The sequence below is a fragment of the Carassius gibelio genome, chromosome B11 (assembly GCF_023724105.1).
Source record: "Carassius gibelio isolate Cgi1373 ecotype wild population from Czech Republic chromosome B11, carGib1.2-hapl.c, whole genome shotgun sequence".
NCBI lineage: Eukaryota > Metazoa > Chordata > Actinopteri > Cypriniformes > Cyprinidae > Carassius > Carassius gibelio.
Window position 1 is genome coordinate 10,830,347 of NC_068406.1, and position 19,232 is coordinate 10,849,578.

At 36.4% G+C, this 19,232-nt stretch overlaps 2 protein-coding genes across 4 annotated transcripts; one reads left to right on the forward strand and one right to left on the reverse strand.

Moving 5' to 3' along the window:
• Positions 1 to 2,105: 2,105 nt before the first annotated feature.
• Positions 2,106 to 7,929, reverse strand: LOC127968599 (low-density lipoprotein receptor class A domain-containing protein 2-like). Its single transcript, XM_052569899.1, has 5 exons — positions 7,634 to 7,929; positions 5,589 to 6,089; positions 5,352 to 5,498; positions 5,133 to 5,270; positions 2,106 to 2,573 (listed from the first exon to the last, which is right to left on the reverse strand). The coding sequence occupies exons 1-5, from the start codon at positions 7,719 to 7,721 to the stop codon at positions 2,305 to 2,307; spliced, it is 1,143 nt and encodes a 380-aa protein (XP_052425859.1). The 5' UTR covers positions 7,722 to 7,929; the 3' UTR covers positions 2,106 to 2,304.
• A 1,795-nt stretch (positions 7,930 to 9,724) lies between these two features.
• Positions 9,725 to 18,849, forward strand: LOC127968532 (ubiquitin carboxyl-terminal hydrolase 48). 3 transcript variants are annotated; one of them, XM_052569810.1, is made up of 28 exons: positions 9,725 to 9,743; positions 10,476 to 10,610; positions 10,803 to 10,923; positions 11,197 to 11,338; positions 11,523 to 11,650; positions 11,734 to 11,858; positions 11,957 to 12,065; positions 12,158 to 12,291; positions 12,386 to 12,468; positions 13,027 to 13,203; positions 13,292 to 13,426; positions 13,595 to 13,744; positions 14,238 to 14,438; positions 14,518 to 14,632; positions 14,924 to 15,069; positions 15,148 to 15,228; positions 15,414 to 15,538; positions 15,641 to 15,763; positions 15,883 to 15,944; positions 16,060 to 16,170; positions 16,486 to 16,616; positions 16,693 to 16,799; positions 16,881 to 16,985; positions 17,066 to 17,239; positions 17,323 to 17,448; positions 17,850 to 17,898; positions 17,984 to 18,010; positions 18,140 to 18,849. In XM_052569810.1, the coding sequence occupies exons 2-28, from the start codon at positions 10,477 to 10,479 to the stop codon at positions 18,160 to 18,162; spliced, it is 3,144 nt and encodes a 1,047-aa protein (XP_052425770.1). In that variant the 5' UTR covers positions 9,725 to 9,743; position 10,476; the 3' UTR covers positions 18,163 to 18,849. The 3 variants fall into 3 exon arrangements, 2 of the variants coding, with proteins under 2 accessions (XP_052425770.1, XP_052425771.1); XM_052569811.1 differs by lacking the exon at positions 9,725 to 9,743 and adding an exon at positions 9,750 to 10,081; XR_008155996.1 differs by lacking the exons at positions 16,881 to 16,985; positions 17,066 to 17,239; positions 17,323 to 17,448; ... (1 more) ...; positions 17,984 to 18,010; positions 18,140 to 18,849 and having other exon boundaries at positions 16,491 to 16,616.
• The last annotated feature ends 383 nt before the right edge of the window (positions 18,850 to 19,232 follow it).

Here is a 19,232-nt window from a genome sequence, read left to right on the forward strand (position 1 = left end):
GGTCCTTGAAGTTAGATTATGAGTCAGGTGAAGATTAAATGTCACCTTATACACAATACATTATGTCAGGTTAGCAAATCGTTGGGTTAATGCAAAATGCTGAGGATTCAGGCCTTTTTGCATAAGGACTTTATGTTATGCAGTTCTGGGGGAAAAGGGCATCGATGGAAGAAAATAGTGGACAAAAATGTTTTTATATTTCTAAAACGTTGTTTGTTGAAAATGTGTGTTATAATCAGGCTTAATTTCCTCAGACTCCCCTATAAACCCAATATAAGAAACAAAGTGTCCTCTGGAGTCAGTAAGGGAAGCCTATGTCCTTTTTTTTGTTGAGGAAATAAAATACAATGTCATCAATAAACCCCAGCAAATATTGATAAATGGCATTGCTTAGCAGATGGAAAATGTATATTTTTAGCCATTATAGAATTATGTCTGTTTTAGGTGATATTTACACATCCCCTCATTAATCTTATGGACACATTGGAGACCACACTATTTAGGCATGTTGTGCAAGGTCACTAATGACGTTTGCAACCGCTTGTGTCAGAGAGATACCACAGGAACAATGCAGTGCCGTTAATTTAAAGCATTTACGGATGGTCTTAATGGGGTCAATGTAACAACAATCCACAGCCATCGCTGTGGCCTTCGAGGCCTGAAAAGGATCTACTGCCTGGGTTCAGAGAACAAAATCGAGGTCCCCTTAATGTAAGATATTAAATGTCTAGGGCCTGTTTGAACAGGGGGTTGGTGATTATATAAATCGGTCAAACAGAGAAAAGGGAATTCTTCTTTGAGCAAAGAGGATCTGCTTTGAAAGGTTGCTAGGAGTGACAAAAACCACAGAAATGGAAGTGCTTGCCAGACTTTCTGTCTCTTTTGTAAACAGTTACAAGGAGAGTCTGAGACATTCGTCACATAAAAAAAAAAAAAAAAAATTCATTTTTACTGTAGCTAAACTTTGTCAACATCAGTGATGTACATTGAATTGAAATATCAGAACAGTGCATTTGAATATGTATGAAATAATCCAGTAAAAATTGCTTATAATTTACAATATATATATTTGGCAATAGTGTTTGAGGTGCATGATGACAAATAAATACAAATTTATTAAAATACAAATTTTAAAATACTCAGGATGTACTGTTGAATCCAAACCACTATGGGCAATGACATTTGACCCTTTCTCATAATTTCAATATGACTGATCTTGTTTATGTTACATATTTTTATTTTTATTTATATCAACACAAATTCAAAATGCCTGACAAAAGCTGTGATACATGTCATATTATCTGCTATTGCAGTGGGGAAATGCGTAAAAAATACATAATTCACAAACCTCAAAATGTTCAAATGTTCTCACCTTCAGATGTAGATGAGTTTATTTCTTCTTCAAAGCAGTTTTGACGAAGCACTAGTGAAAGCATTATTATGGATTATTGACTGGTATTTTGTCCAGAAGCGATGGTTCGAAGTTGTGTGTGCATTACTTGTAAATTATTGTGATGTTTTTATCATCTGTTTGGACTCTCATTCTGACGGCACCCATTAACCTCATTGGTGAGGAAGACATTACACTGAATTTCTCCAAATCTGATTAATAAACTCATCTACATCTTGGATGGTCTGAGGGTGAGTACATTTTAAGCAAATTTAAATGTTTGAGTGAACTATTCCTTATTTATTTTGGCATAACCTTCAATCTACTCAGTTTTTATATGCAATCTAATATTTTTAAGACAAAGTGTCACAACTGCACATGTTCAGGAAACAGATTGGTCCAAGAACTTCACAATATTATCAACTGGAGGAGTATAGAGACTAGTAACTCCAATAAAATGCAGCTATAATAATGCTCTCCGGTAGCTTTGGTAGCTTTATGAGCATTTTATTGGAAACTTTAAATAATAAAATATTTTTTCCAGTCCTTTGTAGCTGGGTTGTCCTAGAGTTAGCTTTAACCAACTGAGGTAAACAGAGAGGAATTTTATAAAACCAGCTAGAAACTAGAAATCTCAGCTCATTATGTTTCCACAGATCCAGTATCTATGAAATATATACATAACAAATCCAGTTTAAAAAATAAAAACAGCAGATTTAGTTATGAATTATATTAAACATACTGAAAACAAAAATACATCAGTGATATATTGTCTAGCAATTCTTGCTCCTTTTTCATTGTTAAAACTGGAAAAGGAACATTTCTAATATACCACTTCCTAACATACCGTACTGTCCTTATCAACTCCATTATGAGTCTTTTAAGGATCTATAAGAGATATCAGATGAGTGTATTTACACAGCCACTGTGGTGGTCGAAGACACAGGAGTTGAGGCTCCTTCCGGTGTAACCTTGGCCAGTCGGTGGTCCTTGTTTTTGGAGCAGCTCCGTCCACAGAGCTGGCAGGATGCGCAGCAGGAGTTGCAGCAGGGTAAGAAGCGAAACACACTCACGCGCCACAGGAACCAGCCAGGGGCCCAACAACACCAGCACATGAGAACCCCTCCTGCTATCACACCCAGAACTACATACAGCACCAGCAGAGACATGGAAGACTGGGAATCTGGAGAAGAAAGGATTTCATTAAAGGACTAGGACGTACAATTCCCAGTGAGATTTAAATATATTCAGCACAAAAACTTACTCACTGGATATTCTTAAACCTCCAAAAAATGCCATTTATGGAATCAATTAATAAAGGACCAAAATGGTAAGGAGAAATCTTTTAAAATAAAGCAATAAGCCACGATAGTGTGTGTGTTATAGTACATTTTGCATGATTAAGTTAGTAGCAAAAGAAATACATAAAAGACACTTTACTCAATAAATATTTATATTAATAATAGTTATCAGAATAAATCAAGCAATACAGTTCCTTAGCCTAAACTTACATTAATATAAAAAAATTAAATACAATCGCATCCAATCAGACCAAGCAGAACACATGCCAACAGCTAATTAACTACATTAATTCAGTTGTAATTATCATTTAATTTTGTCATATAATTACGTAGTGAAGATTTATGTATCATATTGCTTACCTATCACCAGTGTTAAGTTTATTTGCTATTATAATATTTATTAATATGTTGGGTCCCACTTTATATTAAGTGTCCCTAATACCTGTGTACTTGCATCTTAACTAGATGTGTACATAGTATGTAACCACAGTGTAAGTACACATTGGTACATAGTATCTGCAGCTCTAATGTTTGTCTAACTATGTGACAACTCACTGAATGGTATGTGTAAGTACAAATGTGTAACAGGACATTGGTAACAACACTTTTTGGTAATGAAAGTACAAATGGGTAACAAGACTAACAGCACTTTTTGGTAAAGAAAGTGTTACACTTTAAATTAGCTTTATCATGTAATGTTACACAGGAGCGGCCAGCAAGTTAGGATTTACATATAAATAGTGGTTGGTTTCCAGAATATGACACTTTATATTAAGTGTACAGTTCCTGAGGAGTTACCATGTAAGTACACCGGTAATACAGTGGTGCACCAACTCCAACTCGAAATCCAACTCCTCCCACTTTACATACCCCTAAACCTACACATCACCACCCCCTGGATCAAATTACTCTTATACATATTGTTGTTACAAAATGTAGTTATAGGATTCCTGTTACATGAGTACTTGGTGAAGTGAAAAAAGTGTTGTGACCAATTTCCTGTTACACATTTGTACTTACTCAAATCACCTTAAGTTGTATTAGTGTGTGTAGTTAAAGAAATATGATTATAGCTGTAGATACTATGTACCAATGTGTACTTACACTGAGGTTACATACTACATACAAATTTAGTTACTAGGTAAGAACAGTTAAGGACACAATATGAAGTGGAACCATATGTTGTATCAGATTTAGTTTTAATAAGCTTTCATTTATTTGTATTCAAGTTTTTTAAAGTATTTTATCTAATATTCATATTTTTTTATTCAGTTTTATAAAAAAAAATGTAAACAATTTTGGTCCCACTTTATATTAGGTGGCCTTAACTACTATGTACTTACATAAAAAAATAAGTACAATATACTTATTGTGTTCATATTGTATTGTAAAACACTTTTGCTGCTATTGAGGTGGGATAGGGGTAAGGTTAGGGAGAGGGTTGGAGGTATGGGTAAGTTTAGGGGTGGGTTAAGGTGTAAAGTATGGGTCAACAGTGTAATTATAAATGTAATTACAGAACTTAAATACAGATGTAATTACATGTAGTTTTTTTTTTATATAAGTACAATGTAAAAACATATATGTACACAATTAGTACATTATACTAAATTATTAATTAAAATGTAAGTACATAGTGGTTAAGGCCACTTAATATAAAGTGAGTCCACAATTTTTAATAGTTTTAGAGGCTTTTTGTTGAATTTGGCAACTATGTGTTCTGCATCCAGTAAAACATGATATGATAGTCTCTAAAGTTTTCTTTGTGAAATCAGTTTCTTCAATTATAGTGTGGTATTGTTTAAACACCTGTGGATTTTTAAAAGCAGTTTAGACCGAATGTGGAGTTAAATGTCAGCTTTTAGTTCAAATGCACAAGAGTAGTTTCTAGATAGCAGACTAGTGCTTTTGAGAAGTTACAACGAACAGCTGATTTACTGCTCACTGTTTGCAATGAACATTTATGTGCTCCTCAATTAGCTTTGTGTCCTTAGCCTTTCAGAGTTCCCCATTATAAAGCAATAAAATTAAATTTATGGACACTCAAAAAGAGGTGCAGTTCTGAGGAGTAGTCGATATATTTAGGTCTTGTGCACTGAACCATCTTCTTACACTTTTTACACTTATCTATCTAATTCCTTTTAAGATCTAAATATGCACTTAAAGCAAGATGGTGGATATTGTACAGTTGCTTTAGTGACTTCAAATACACAACCATGTAAAACTGATTAACTGAACGCTTTAGGCAGTAACATGTGCTTGGTTCTGTTTGGCCTTCTTCAGTTAAGCATACAGAATTCTGGGAAGCCTGAAAAACTTCCATAGATGCTGAAGTTTTTTTATGGAACTATAGATGCCAATAAAGAACCCTTATGTTTAAGAGCGTTGCAGAATATTTATTCTGTTCTGTTTGGCTGCATATTTTTTATTGCAATACTTACCGGTCACAGAATCTGGATCAGGAATGGCGTTTGGAGTGGCACAGTTCTTTAATGTGGACACTGTCCGAGTGGGAACATCACTCATCTGTGTAGGTTGGGTAACATGATGCTGTGGGGGCTTAGGTGTAGATAGAGGACCTGAAACACACAAAAACAGGAGCAAAATCTATCAAGAACAAATCCCAGATGGAAAAGCCTTCTCAAAATAAACTCACTGACCATTGCAACCAGGGTAATCGATTAAGTCACTGCCATCGCCACAGTTGTCAATGCCTTTATCATCCGCACAAACCAGACTCATGGGAATACACTTCCCATTGCGACAGTTGAAGTAAGGTTCTCCGCTGCATTCTGATTGGTTAAAACCTGGAGAGACAAAAAATATGAGCAGGCTGTTGATATTCTGTCATGATTTAACTTCTAGAAAAAGTGAAGTGGATGTAAATTCATTCTAACCCAGCCTGAATGATGTAAAGTCTCCAACAAAGTCCACCCTTGGCTGAGTTCCTCTTGTTACAAGACGAAGAGTTAGAAATTTGCCCGTTGACAACACTGGACGGGGAGGGCTCTTCCCACAGAGTGGCTGGCCTATAGGGGGTGCAGACTTATCCCTCCCGTCGTAGAACTGGATGTATGAGCCAGCATGGCAGGGGTCTACAGGCCCCTCCCCGGTGGTTGGCTCCAGGCTCAGATCAGGCCGTGTCGGGCCAGAAGAGGAGGACCCCCGAGGTGAATCTGGAAGGAGGGGTGCGGGGCTTTGCGGTGACACTCTTAGCAGGCTGTAGACCAGAAAGAAGCGGAAGTAGAACTGCACCTTGTCCCGGGGGGTGGCGGACTGTATGGTGAGGTGGCAATCTGTCCCAATGGAGACAAAGTAGTACTTCCGGGACTCCTGGTGCGACTTTACGATCATGCCGTCCCCCTGTATTGTCTGGCCACAGAAGTCCACAACATTCACTGTTGGGAATATTGAGATGGCCATTAGATTAAAAATCAAATAATCCACACGACTCCAGACCATCAATTAACATCTCGTGAAGTGAAAAGCTGTGTGTTCATAATAATCAAATCCATCAAGAAGTTTGTAACTTTAAGCCATTGCTTAAAATATGAGTCCTCTATCCGTAATATTGCTTTCTCCAGGAAAAAGTAGTCTTGTCTGAATCAGATCAAGCATCATTTACAAGTGAAAACAGTCCAAAATGGTTCTAAACAAATATGTTTATGGATTTTGATGTGAGGACAACAGGGGATGGACTTTTTCAATAGAGCAAGACATTAACTGATGGAATTGAGTTGTGTGGATTTCACACCCATTCACTACAGAGGATCCACTGTTGCAAGTGATGCAACACCCCATTTCTCCAAATCTTTTCTGATGAAGAAACAAACTGGCCTAAGTATAAGATTTTCATTTGGGTGCAAATTTTCATTTTTTTTTTTTTGGATAAACTATTCCTTTAATGGTCATGTAGACTGAAACAAAGAACACATGGAAGGAAGGAAAACATAACAAATCCAGATCAAATTAAGAAAGACCACAAGCTTTGCAACACCCCCCCCCTCCCCTCCCAATCTGGGGTACGAACCAAATAATAGGAAGATTTACAACCTCTCCTTGGTTTATTAGCTTTGTTACCAAGGGCAACCGGTAGATCCGTGATGTCTCACTGCCAGGAATGTCCAGAGAAACCTTCTATTGGTGGAAAAGGACCAATACCTCAAAATATTCTGTAACCATTGTGTCCTCAACTGAGCAGCAGCGGAATAGCGAGTTCCCTATAAATGTTTTAATTGGCCAGACCAAAGCGCTCTATCACACCTGGGTTCCCACTGTAATTTCAAACTCTAGAGAAACAGCAGAGAGCGTGCCAACTCGGTGGGTAATGACAAAGATGCCAGGACCTTTTCACAGGACCAGATGAGGCGGCGCTATATCAGTTATTTAATGTCAGATCAAATGAATCCTTAATCAGATGTATTGTCTCTTAATGAAAAACATTTATTATAGTTTTTTATAAGTTTATTTTAAAAAAACATTGTAATTAAATATACATTATATTTCATTTTAGATTTTGGTAAAAGGTTTTGTTATTACATGTTCAGTATTTTATTATAATAATACTAATAATAGCATACATGCATATTAACACACACACACATTTTGTAAGTAAAATAAAAATAAAATGTTTTTTAAAAAATTATTTGTGTACATTTTTTAAATGTAGGCATTAAAACATATTTAAAAAAACATTTTAGGAATTGAATTATTATTTTTTTTTATCTACTTTCAATTTCAGCTTTCAACTTCATTAGATTACTGTGGTAAGACAAATTACACGTGACGAGCCAAATGTGTGTGAAAGCCATTGCAATTCCAACTAGTTCTAATGCCAATACACACAAATGAGAATACGAGAAGAAACCTGATTGCAACAAGTGTCGGAGTCAATGAGGTAATAACGGGATAAATTGTGAGAACTGAACACCCATCACCCTACCTGTCTCAATGGAGTGACTCTGGCGTGTCATTAAGCTGAAGAGAACAAACCATGCTGACAGGTGCTGAATGCATCGCACTCTGGCCATCTCGCGTGTCCAAGCAAAAGCACTTGCTGCTCCAGTGTTAAATGCAATTGTTCTGTCGCATTTGTACCACGCAAAGCCTACTCTTGTGAAAACCAAACATTCCCTTAATTTAAAAAGACGACATATAGCCCCAGAAACACCCCTAAAGAAGTGCTTTTTAATGATTTTGAAGCAGCAATATTTGTCTGTGGCGTTTCAGATGCCTCAAGCTTAATCCTTGTTCATCATCCTGGCTTTTGTGCTTTTGAGGACTCTTTGTCAAATGTATGCGTCTGAACTATTTCCATGACAACAGGACCAATGTCACGGACCTAAAGGAGGAGCTGTGCAGGACCCCCTCGAAGCTGCCCCAGCCCAAGCACCATCTACAGCTGAAGACAGAGCTAAACTTCTTTCACACTGATTACATTTAGTGTGTAAAGTGTTTGCCAGTACACTCAAAGCCAACGGCTGGAGTTTTATAATTGTATGTGTACTGTTGTACTATTATACTAAGGTTTGAGCATATATATACTAATTCTGCATTATTATATTTTTCACATATAATAATTGTTATTAACTATATGTGGGAATTAAGAAATATACTTCAAAGTTGCTAACTTCATGAGGTGAGTCACATAAGTAATTCATATTGGATTCTTGCTGTTGCTTATCATTATTTATTCCAACATATTTCATTTAGTCATTTAGCAGAAGTTTTTATCCAAAGTGACTTAAAAATTAGGACAATGGAAGCAATCAAATTCAGCAAAAGAGCAATGATAAGCAAGAGCTATAACAAGACTCAGTTAGCTAGCTTAATGCAGTACACGTAGCAATTATATAATAAAATAAAATTAGATAAAATAGAAAAAGAATAGAGCAACTAGGGTTAGAGACTTTTTTGTTAATTGTATAACAAATAAAAAAAAGATTAGAGAAGCTAGTGTTAGTTTTTTTAACAGACAAACACAGCCAATCTGTGAATAAAAGCATGCATAGACATGATTTGTTTTTGTCTACACAACAAATTTTAGGTCAGCAGATTTGTTAGAAATGAATTCTGGCAGATGTATCCAAACCTAGTTGAAACTCTCTGTAAAATAATTTATAGCACACAATAAAAAACAAACACTGTGGTGCTGGTCTGAGACTTAAACTCAGTAAGATTCTGCAGTGGGACCCGAAGCAGGTCACGCTTACAAACACACTGATATTTCTTCATTCAAGCAAGTGGACTCCACAACAGCACTTACACAAATTCAAAGAACACTCAGCCATTATACCACAATTTTGTCTAAGTTAGTTTTCTCTATAATGACCTTTGTGTGACACAGAAACCTCTGAAATGCTCAGATTTCAGAATTCAAAGGTGGAGTTTAAAGTCCAATAAAAAGCTTTTAAACCATTGGGGTCTTTAACAAAGCTTCTTATTAAAGTTTTAATTGGACTTTTCTCTTTTAAGTGTGTTAATGTGACTCATGATCTGTTTGGACACAATTCTCACAAAACCCACAAAAATATAATTAACGTAAAGAAAATATAATTTACCAATATATGGTTTAGCACACAAGATCACTGTGACTTTTGACACTGACCCCCTTTTTTTCAGGGACTAATTATTATTATTGTTAGCTATATTTTTATGTTCATACAAATAATTAGGCCACATTATTTGTATGAACATACAGTTTTTTTTTAAACTAAGACGTCCATTTAACTTTTCCAAGATGCAAAAATATATATAAATAAATAAATAAAAAATCAGAGAGGAAATGTACAGAATCCTGTTTTTGAATTTGTGGTGTAGGCTAAGTTACTTCAGCATATGTCAAAGTGGAATGAGCCATTTATGGTCATTTACATGTAATCTAGCTCAAAAACAGCACATTATTTTGTGCTTCAAAAGTTTGTCTTGCATTTCAACAACTCAGTGTATTGTATTTTTTTTTTTCACAGCAGCGAGAAAGTTGCCATGTGGCAACAGAACGAGCGGCCTGCTGACGCACTGGTGTGGCGTCAGACGCCGCGTTTACGTCACGCGTAAGTACGTACGTCTCATAGAAGTTTGAAACTGACGAAGGGACAAAAAAATATTTATATAAAAGCTTACGCAAGGGCGCTAAATACAAACGTACCATAAATAAAGTGTGATTTAAAATTCCTATATTTATGAAAGCATCCTCACAGTCAAGAATCTATTGGTAAATTTACGCCAGGTGCACGTATTTAATGAAAATAAGTCAAGAGCTAGCTGCTAGCATGCTAACTGCGCAGCTTTAGCCGCCTCGATGAAAACGTCAATATTATTGTGTTTACTAAAGACATATAAAACAATATAGCTGTGTTGGACCCGTGAAACGCCGTGTTTATTTTTGACGGTATGTTTTAATCTAAACTGTGAATTATGTTGATGGGATAATCAAAGATGTATGTGCTAATTGTGACTCAATGGTCTTTCTTGAGTTTTATTTGCTGTGCTTGCCAGTTGTTTGCTTGTTGAAATAAATTAGCTGTCACAAGAGTGTTTTTTTCTGATATTTGGGGTAAAATCAAAAGTATTGTTCTGCAAGGCCTGTGCATCACACAGATGTTTATATCTGTCAAATGTGTGTGATGTGATTTTCTGTGTAAGATGTCTATGTTTGTTTTTTAATAATTTATTGCTGTGTGCAGCATGGGATATTTGTGTAAGTCTCTAAAAGTGTGTGTTTGTTGTGGTGTGTGTTCAGGTGTATTGTGTGTAACTGTAAAGACTTGTTGTTCTTTGTTCAGAATGGCTCCTCGGTTGCAGCTAGAAAAAGCTGCTTGGCAGTGGGCAGAGACGGTCAAACCAGAGGACATCACACATGAGCACATAGAGTTAGCTTACAGGATAGCAGTGCTGGCGTGCAAAAGAGGCACATGCAGGTAATGTGATGGCAATAGTGATCTGTGTTTACTTCTCTCTCTGTTTAATTCTATCATGTTGTTGAGTGCATTAACTGTAATCTTTATTTAAAGAGACCGTTTCAGTGAAACAACTGTGAAAACGTGTTAATTAGTGCAGATCGTTGTAATCACTTCACCGTCTCACCCTGAACATTTTTTGCTGCCACACAGGAGGAACTGTAGAGGGAATCCCAACTGTCTAGTCGGTATTGGGGAACAATCATGGTTGGGAGAAATTGATGAAAATGCCTTCCACAACATCGATGATCCAAATTCTGAAAGACGAGATAAAGTACGCTGAATAACATGGTTTAATTTAAAACGATGAGAACCATACAGTATGTGAATCTGTCCTGTAGTACGGTAATACATAGATAATGAAATAGTGCTATTTTAGTGTTATGTATATGTTATTATAGTATTTACTAATGTTTTAAATGGGTTTTTATATTATCATATTTTTTTATTTTATATGTTTAGTTTTCATTTTAGAATTCAAGGTTTCTCAAATGCCTTAGGGCAAGTTTATTAATCAACATTTATGTGATTTCTCTCTCTGTTGAAGAACACGTTCGTGGGCTTGACGAATCTTGGTGCCACATGTTACGTGAACACTTTCCTTCAGGTGTGGTTCCACAATCTGGAGCTTCGTAGAGCCTTATATCGATTTCAGAATTCCAGAGCAGAAGGGCACAACACGGATTCAGGTGAGCTCAAGGGTCTGTCTTTTAAAGCCTGAATGGTTTTATTGTCAACATGATTTACTTGTAACTGGGAAAAAGATTATACCGGTGTACCATGCAGTATTTTTTGTAGTGACAATTGCCAATTGCTTAGAAAAGCCCCATTTATTTAAAAAGCTTTTTCTCATTTGTGAACATTATCTTGCAGATTATGAACCGCGGACGATTTGTGAACATCTCCAGTATCTCTTTGCGTTGCTACAGAACAGCAACAGACGGTATATCGACCCCTCGGGGCTGGTCAAGGCTCTTGGGCTCGACACAGGACAACAGCAGGTAGGCCGAAACGAGATGAAGCATGTTAGATTGCCCTGTGGATCATGGGAAAGCTCAAAATACGGTTTTCTTTTATTTTTTAGGATGCTCAGGAATTCTCCAAACTCTTCCTCTCACTTCTTGAAGACACACTTTCAAAGCAGAAGGACCCAAATCTCCAAAATGTCATTCAACAACAGTTTTGTGGACAGTTCTCTTATGTTACAGTGTAAGTTATTCTAAACAAATGTTATTTCATTACTCTGACTCTGAGCTTAATAGGTTATAATATAGTAATTAGTGCTTGTTTTGGTTGTGTTATGCCAGCTGCAACAAATGTGGACGCGAGTCTCCTCTACCATCACGATTTTATGAGCTTGAGTTGAACATTCAAGGACACAAAAACCTTGCGGAGTGTGTAACGGAGTTTCTTAAGGTGATTGCTCATATTTCTGTGCCTGACAGCTCCATATGTCAGTGTAGATCAGATATTGATGGTCTCAATGTGTTGTTCCTCATGTTGTTTAGGAGGAGAAGCTGGACGGTGATAATCGCTACTATTGTGAGAGCTGTCAGAGTAAACAGAACGCCACCCGTCGGATCAAGCTCCAGAGTCTTCCCCGCACGATCAACTTTCAGCTCATGCGTTTTGTTTTTGATAGGTGAGTGTCATAATTTGTCAATTATCAGACCTGTTGCTAAATGTTTTATAGACATTTTTAATCATTTGTTTCTCATCTTTCTCTGCTTTTATAGGCAAAGTGGTCATAAGAAGAAACTCAACACCTTCATTAGTTTTCCAGAAGTTCTTGACATGGGACCATTTTTGGAAGGACAGGGTATACTGTGCATTTAGTTTATACACTGTAGTTCAAAAGACTTGTTTTATGTATTCGAAAAAGTCTCTTATGCTCACCAAGATCAAAACTACAGTAAAAACACTAATGTTGTGAATTATTATTATTAGAATATAAAACAACTGTTTTCTGGTTGAATATAATGTCAAATTTCATTTAATTCTATAATGGCAAAGCTGAATTTTCAGCATCATTGCTCCAGTCTGCAGTGTGTCACATGATCCTTCAGAAATCCCTCTAATGTGCTGATTTTGCTGCTCAAGAAACATTTCAATATCAGTTGAAAATTAATAAGCTGCTTAATACTTTTTCTATGGAAACCATGATCGTTTTTCCAAAGAACAGTATTTATTTGAAATAGAAATATACTGTAACGATTTAAAGTCTTACTATCAATTTTGATACATTTAATGCTGAAGTATTGAGTATTGAATAAAATATTTCTCAGACAATAGTGTTTGTAATTTAGGAATCTGAGCTAATGTGTTTAATTAACGTTGCTTGATTCTTTTTTTTCTTCTCCACCTCTACATTCTGAAGAGAAGTGTACGTATGAGCTCAGTGCAGTGTTGATTCATCGTGGGGTGAGTGCATATTCTGGCCACTACATCGCTCATGTAAGAGACGCCCACACCAACGACTGGTACAAATTCAATGATGAGGAGATCGAGAAAATGGAGGGCAAGAAACTTCAGCTGGGCATCGAGGAAGACATCGGTAACAGCACATTTGGACAATTTACTTTTAATGGAAAACATGAAAATGCAAAAGTGTACTTTATTGCTTATTCTTGTTTACATTGCAGCCGAGACTGCCAAGTCTCAAACCCGAAAGCCAAAATGTAGCAAAGGCTATCACTGTTCGAGAAACGCGTACATGTTAGTGTACAAACAGCAGATGGAAGAGATTGACCAAATAGAAACTAACATTGAAGTACCAGGTAAAACTGACTGAGAATATACATCTGTGGGCATTATGGATTAATCAATCACATTTTCGAGTACTGTGATTGTCATTTAGAAGAGAGTAATTATTCCCCCCATTTATTATATAGTATTTTTTGTAAATGTTATATGTACATCATAAGATGTATTTGCTTGGTTTTTAGCTTTTCTTCAGAAGCTGGTTGACCAGGACAACAAGAAGTTTGAGGAGTGGTGCAATGAGATGGCAGACATGCGAAAGCAGAGTGTTGACAAAGGCAAAGCCAAACATGAGGAGGTGAAGGAGCTCTACGAATTGTTACCTGCAGAAGACGGTCCGTAAACATGCCCCGTGCATTAGTTTCTCCAACAATATGAACTGTTAATCTCCATTTTTTCAGTCTTACACAATGTTATATTTACACTACCATTCAGAAGTTTGGGATTGGTGAGATCTTAGTGGGTTCAGACGTCATTCTAAAATTCTGATTTGCTGCTTAAGAAATGTTTCCTATACTTGTTGCTGGAAACAATTGTACTGCCTCATATTTTTGTGTCAGATGTGATTAATATTTTCAGGAATCTTTGATGAATACAAATTAAAAAACAAACATCATATTTGAAATATACCGGTAATTGTTTTGTAACATTTTAAATGAAATGTGTCATTGCTGAATTTCTGTATTAATTTATTTTTTTCAAAATGTACTAACCCCAAACTTTTGAACAATAGTGTAACCAGTTTTAAGACTTTTGTATTTGTGTAAAAAACATCTCTCTTCATTTTTAAGAAGAAATTAATGCTTTGGGCTCTTTCTGTGCTTTTAGGCCAATCGTATGAGTTTGTGCCTCTGGAGTGGCTCAAGAAATGGCTTGATGACTCCACGGCCATCAAGGAAATTGACAACAGCCAATTCTTATGTTCCCACGGCAAACTGCACCCAGACAACATTGCCGAAGTCAAAAGAATATCCTCGAAGGCCGCTGATCTCCTTTTCGGTCGCTATGGAGGAATATCTCGACTAGGCCGTAAGACTTTTTGTCAAAACTCTTAATTGTTCATTACTGTGTTTTATACATGTGTTCATTCATCCTGGGTCGTGTTTAGAGTCATCGCTCTGCAGAGACTGTGTCACTCAGCGATGTCGGGTGATCAGACTGAAAAACCAGCTGAATGAAGATTACAGAGAGGTCATGAATCTTGTCAAAGGCCCTTTAAAAAGGTATAAGTGCTGCTTTAACCTGGATCTCCAGCAGATACACAGTTATTTTAGTATCAATGACATGTTATTACAGTCTTTTATTGTTTTGAATTTGGATTTATTTTTATATTTCCCATTTTACGTTTACCAATTTTGTGTCTAGTTATAGTTTTTCTTGAAATTTTTAGCACTTTTAAATTAATGTACCGGTAATATTTTATTAATGGTTTTAGTTTATTACAATAACCCTGCTAATGCAGTTCATTAAATATTTGAAGAAGCTGATGTGGTGTTTATGTTGGCTGTATTAAGTGATGAATCAGGTTTCTGGATCGGTAAGGCTTCACTAAGGAGCTGGAGACAGTTGGCATTAGACCAGCTAGAGGAAGACGAGGAGGAAACCAAACACAACAACAGCAGAGTTAACGGAGAGAGAAGCAGCAGTGCAGGATCTAAAGGTGCTGAGACTTACTGAGGTTGTTTATGGCTTTTGCTTTTGTCTTTTAGTTGTTTATGTTATTTTTTCATTTCGTTAGCCGATGGAGTTAAAGGAGATAATGAAGAGGGGGATGGTGAAGAGATGAAAAACTTCAATGAAGACATCCTCTGCTATCACGGTTTGAAATATTTTGTTTATTATATTTCCTATTATATTTGAATATCTAGTGGTGTGTCTATACTGTTTAATGATGTTTTTAGTGATGCACAAACTTGTTGTAATTTAAATATAATTTTTTTGAAATTCTGTATTATTCATTAGCAAGGCTGATTTATGTAATTGTGTTATCTCTTTCTCCTGTAGGTGGTCTGAGTATAATAGAGAATGACAGGCGGGTGGTTTCTGCCGAGGTGTGGAATAAACTTCGGATGTATTTCCCCAAAGCACCAGAGTTCCCACAAATTCACGAGTCCTGTCAGCAGTGCATGGTAATAAAATGTTCAATTAAGTCTCATGAGACAATCATAATCTTGTGCACTGCTTACTGGGCTTTTTTGGGCAAAGGTTTTACGTTTGACCATGTCTTTCAGAGACTGGAAAGAGAAGGTAAAGAAAATGAGGCTTTGAACAGAATGATGGCAAATGAACAGAAGAGCTCGCTGCTCAACCTCTTCCAGGAGAAGAACCGGCCCACACTACAGAAATGGCCACAGGTGATAGCATTTTCCAAATTAAAGGATTCCATGTCAGGCTTTTCCATGATGTTAGAGGGTGAATGTATCAGTATTTTAATATTATTTTCAAACTGACTTTGGTTTGGATTGTGTTTTAGGACACAGATGTTCTGTACATTGTGCCTCATTACTTTGTAGATGAATGGAGGAAATTTATCAGGTACTGATAAAACGTTTTCTGTGATTTTTATTTTATTTTTTTTCAGTTTAAATATGAATCATTTTGATGTGTCCTTAATTATTGTTACGTCTTCTGTTATACCTGATCTCCACAGGAGGCCCACAAAGAGCAACCCAGTGTCCAGTGTGGGGAACAGCATCCTGCTCTGTCCTCACGGAGGCTTCATGTTCACACATGACTCCATGCTGCTAGGAGACGCTCAACAGTGAGTTACTCACTCCTGACCTCTCAAATGTCCAGGTTCATAAGTTTAAAGTCAGTGAGGATTTTATTTTATTTTTTTAAGAAATAAGCAAGGATTAATTAAATTGCTCGAAAGTAATTATAAAGACTTTTGTAATGTTGCAAAATGATTTCTGCTGTTCTTTTGAACTTTCTGTTCATCAAAGAATTAAGCAACATTTCTCATATTTTATATATAATATAGTTTAAAATGCGCATACACTTTTTTTTTTTTTTCATGTTTTACAATTAAATGGGCACTTTTAAGTCTTGGTTGTTTGTGTTTGTCAATGCACAGTATAGCTCTTCTCTGGCCTGCTGAATGGGAGGTGATCAGCAGAATGTTTCTGGTGGACCAGGTCATCTCCATATGTCGGATTCATGACAAAACACAAGACAATGGCAATGTGCAATACCAGACTCATCCAGGTGAGCTAAACCGACAGCCCTCAGCCAGGAGTTTTTCCAAACAGGCATTGTGTCTCATGTGAGAATGTGCTCTTAGATCTGTGTCGGGAGTGCAGAGAGGGCTTCATATTCCAGCAGCAGAGGGACATGAGGGAGTATGCGCAGGCCACAGTGTATGTTCGCAAAGTCATTGACAAGAAAAGGGTGAGTTTTTGCATGATCAGTTTAAGCCTAAGCACTATGAGTGTACAACCAGTGGTAAATAAGCTGTGCTGTTTGTTACAGATGATTAAAGAATCTGCCCCTGAGTTCAGTGTGAGTGGGTCAGATGTAGAGGATGAAAGAGAAGAGCCAAAGATGGATGGAGAGAACGATCCAGATTTCAGCCAGGTATGTTTAAAGATCCGTCTGCTTGTCTTTATGGCTATCCAACTATCTATCTATGCCTCATGCCTCCTTCTTTAAATCAGTCTGAGGGTGGAGCCAAACGGCAGAAGCTGAACGAGACCGGCTCTTTTTCTATGGCCCCTGTGACCGCTGCGTCCAAGTCTTGCATCAGGAGGAGCACAAGGCACCGGAAACTCCGCGGGGAGAAAGCCCTCATCGTCTCTGCCAACCAGACACTCAAAGAGCTAAAGATCCAGGTCTTTTTATTGCTGTGACAGTTGAGTATTTCCTTTTTACGTGATTCAGCGTGATGTCTTATTTGAAATGATTGCATCCACAGATCATGCATGCATTCTCTGTGGCTCCATTCGACCAAAACCTCTCCATAGATGGGCGCTGTTTAACAGATGACTCTGCCACACTAGGAAGTCTTGGAGTTATTCCAGAAAGCATCATTTGCCTTAAGGTACAACTCTTAAGTATTTATGATGAGAGCTGATACATTGGCTTTTTGAAAGAAGGCTGCATTAATTTGTAATATTAGAGCTGAATTTACAGCATCTTGACAGTCCGTGTCACATAATCCTTCAGAAATCATTCTGATATGCTGCTTACTAATGCTTATGCTTATACTTATTACTAATGTTGATAACAGCTGTGCTGCTTGATATTTTTGTGGAAACTGGTATTTTTTTGTGAGATGTCTTAAAAATTGAACGTTCAGAAGAATAGCATTTATTTGAAATAGCATTATAAATGTTGTGACATTTAATCCTGTGTCCTTTCTGAATAAAAGTATTTCTTTCAAAGAAAAAAATAATACTGACCACAAACTTGTAAATGTGCTGTTTACTTTTTCCTCTATAGGCTGATGAACCTATTTCTGATTATGCTGCAATGGATGATGTTTATCAAGGTAAGTGCTGTTTACATCTGCTTAAATTCTCTAACCTGTATGTCCCGTTTTTCAATTATCTATTTCTGCACTTTTATTTTTCTAGTCTGTATCCCTGAAGAAGGATTTAAAGGTATGCATACACTATTTTGTGATTGTTTCAGATATGCATTTTAATCTTTAAAGCCTTTGTGAAAGAATCCAGAAACAGCAGATTAAGAAATATTATTCACAATCTACCATATTTTCTTCTTTTGTTCAGGCACTGGGCTGTTAGGACACTGAGTGGAACAATGCTGACAATGTCTGAACAACGATAAAGCTTGAATTACACATAGATGTTCATTCTTGGAATGAAGTCTTTTTTTATTTGACTTTTTTTGGTTGTTTTGTTTTTTATTTTATTGAAACAACTTCAAAAGTGTCTTTTTGCTTTAAAACATCATGCTGGCTTTTAATATTGAAAGATGTTGATGCATTCTGCAAGATTTTGTGGTCGTGCTTACCATGACTGTGAAAAATACGGGTCGGGATTTCCTCAAAGGACATTCCATTTCGAGGAAAATCGGAATTCCTTCTGGTTTTGTTGCAATGTCATGTTCAGGGATTATGGCCTGAGCATATGTACGGTATGTGTGTAAAACAGTAAGTCTCTGTAAATCCTTTGTTGAAAAGAAGCTTGTGATGGCACTGCAATAGAGCTCGTACATATATAAGAATGCATGAGCAACTTGAATATTAAAAAAATATTTAGTCTTTGTTTTGTTCATGTAAATAACCTCATCAAAACACAGCAGTGGAGAGATGCCTAGAAAGGTGAGGATAAATATGGCACGTTTCCAGAAGTGGGGAATATTACAGCATTGTTAAATAGTTTAGACATGTTCTGCTACTTGAAATAGTGTGCAGGCATTTGTGTGAACTTTTCTGTATGTTCTTTCATATGGGCAATAAATATTCTTTTTACATCTTCTGATGTGTAGTCTGTGCGTACAACAGTTGCAGAAATGTTACTTTGATAGGAGCACTTATATGAATTTGTATTCAAGTTGAGCTGTATGTTTTTGTTACAGTTTTATTTCTGGTCTGATCAGTCAGCAACTTAAGACAGCAAAAAAGAAAAAAAAGAATTTCTGACGTATAGTAAAAATAACATAAATCCATTTTGTTCGTATCACTATATTCATATCACTATGCTTTTAACCTGTATTAAAAAAACTACTTTTTAAAGTATTTTTAGATGTAATACCCATTTTGATTTATAATGTAATTTTAATCAGCAAATTCTAAAATCTGTGTTCCCAACTTATTAATACTTTTATTTATTTGGGGGCTTGCAATAAAAATCTTATTTT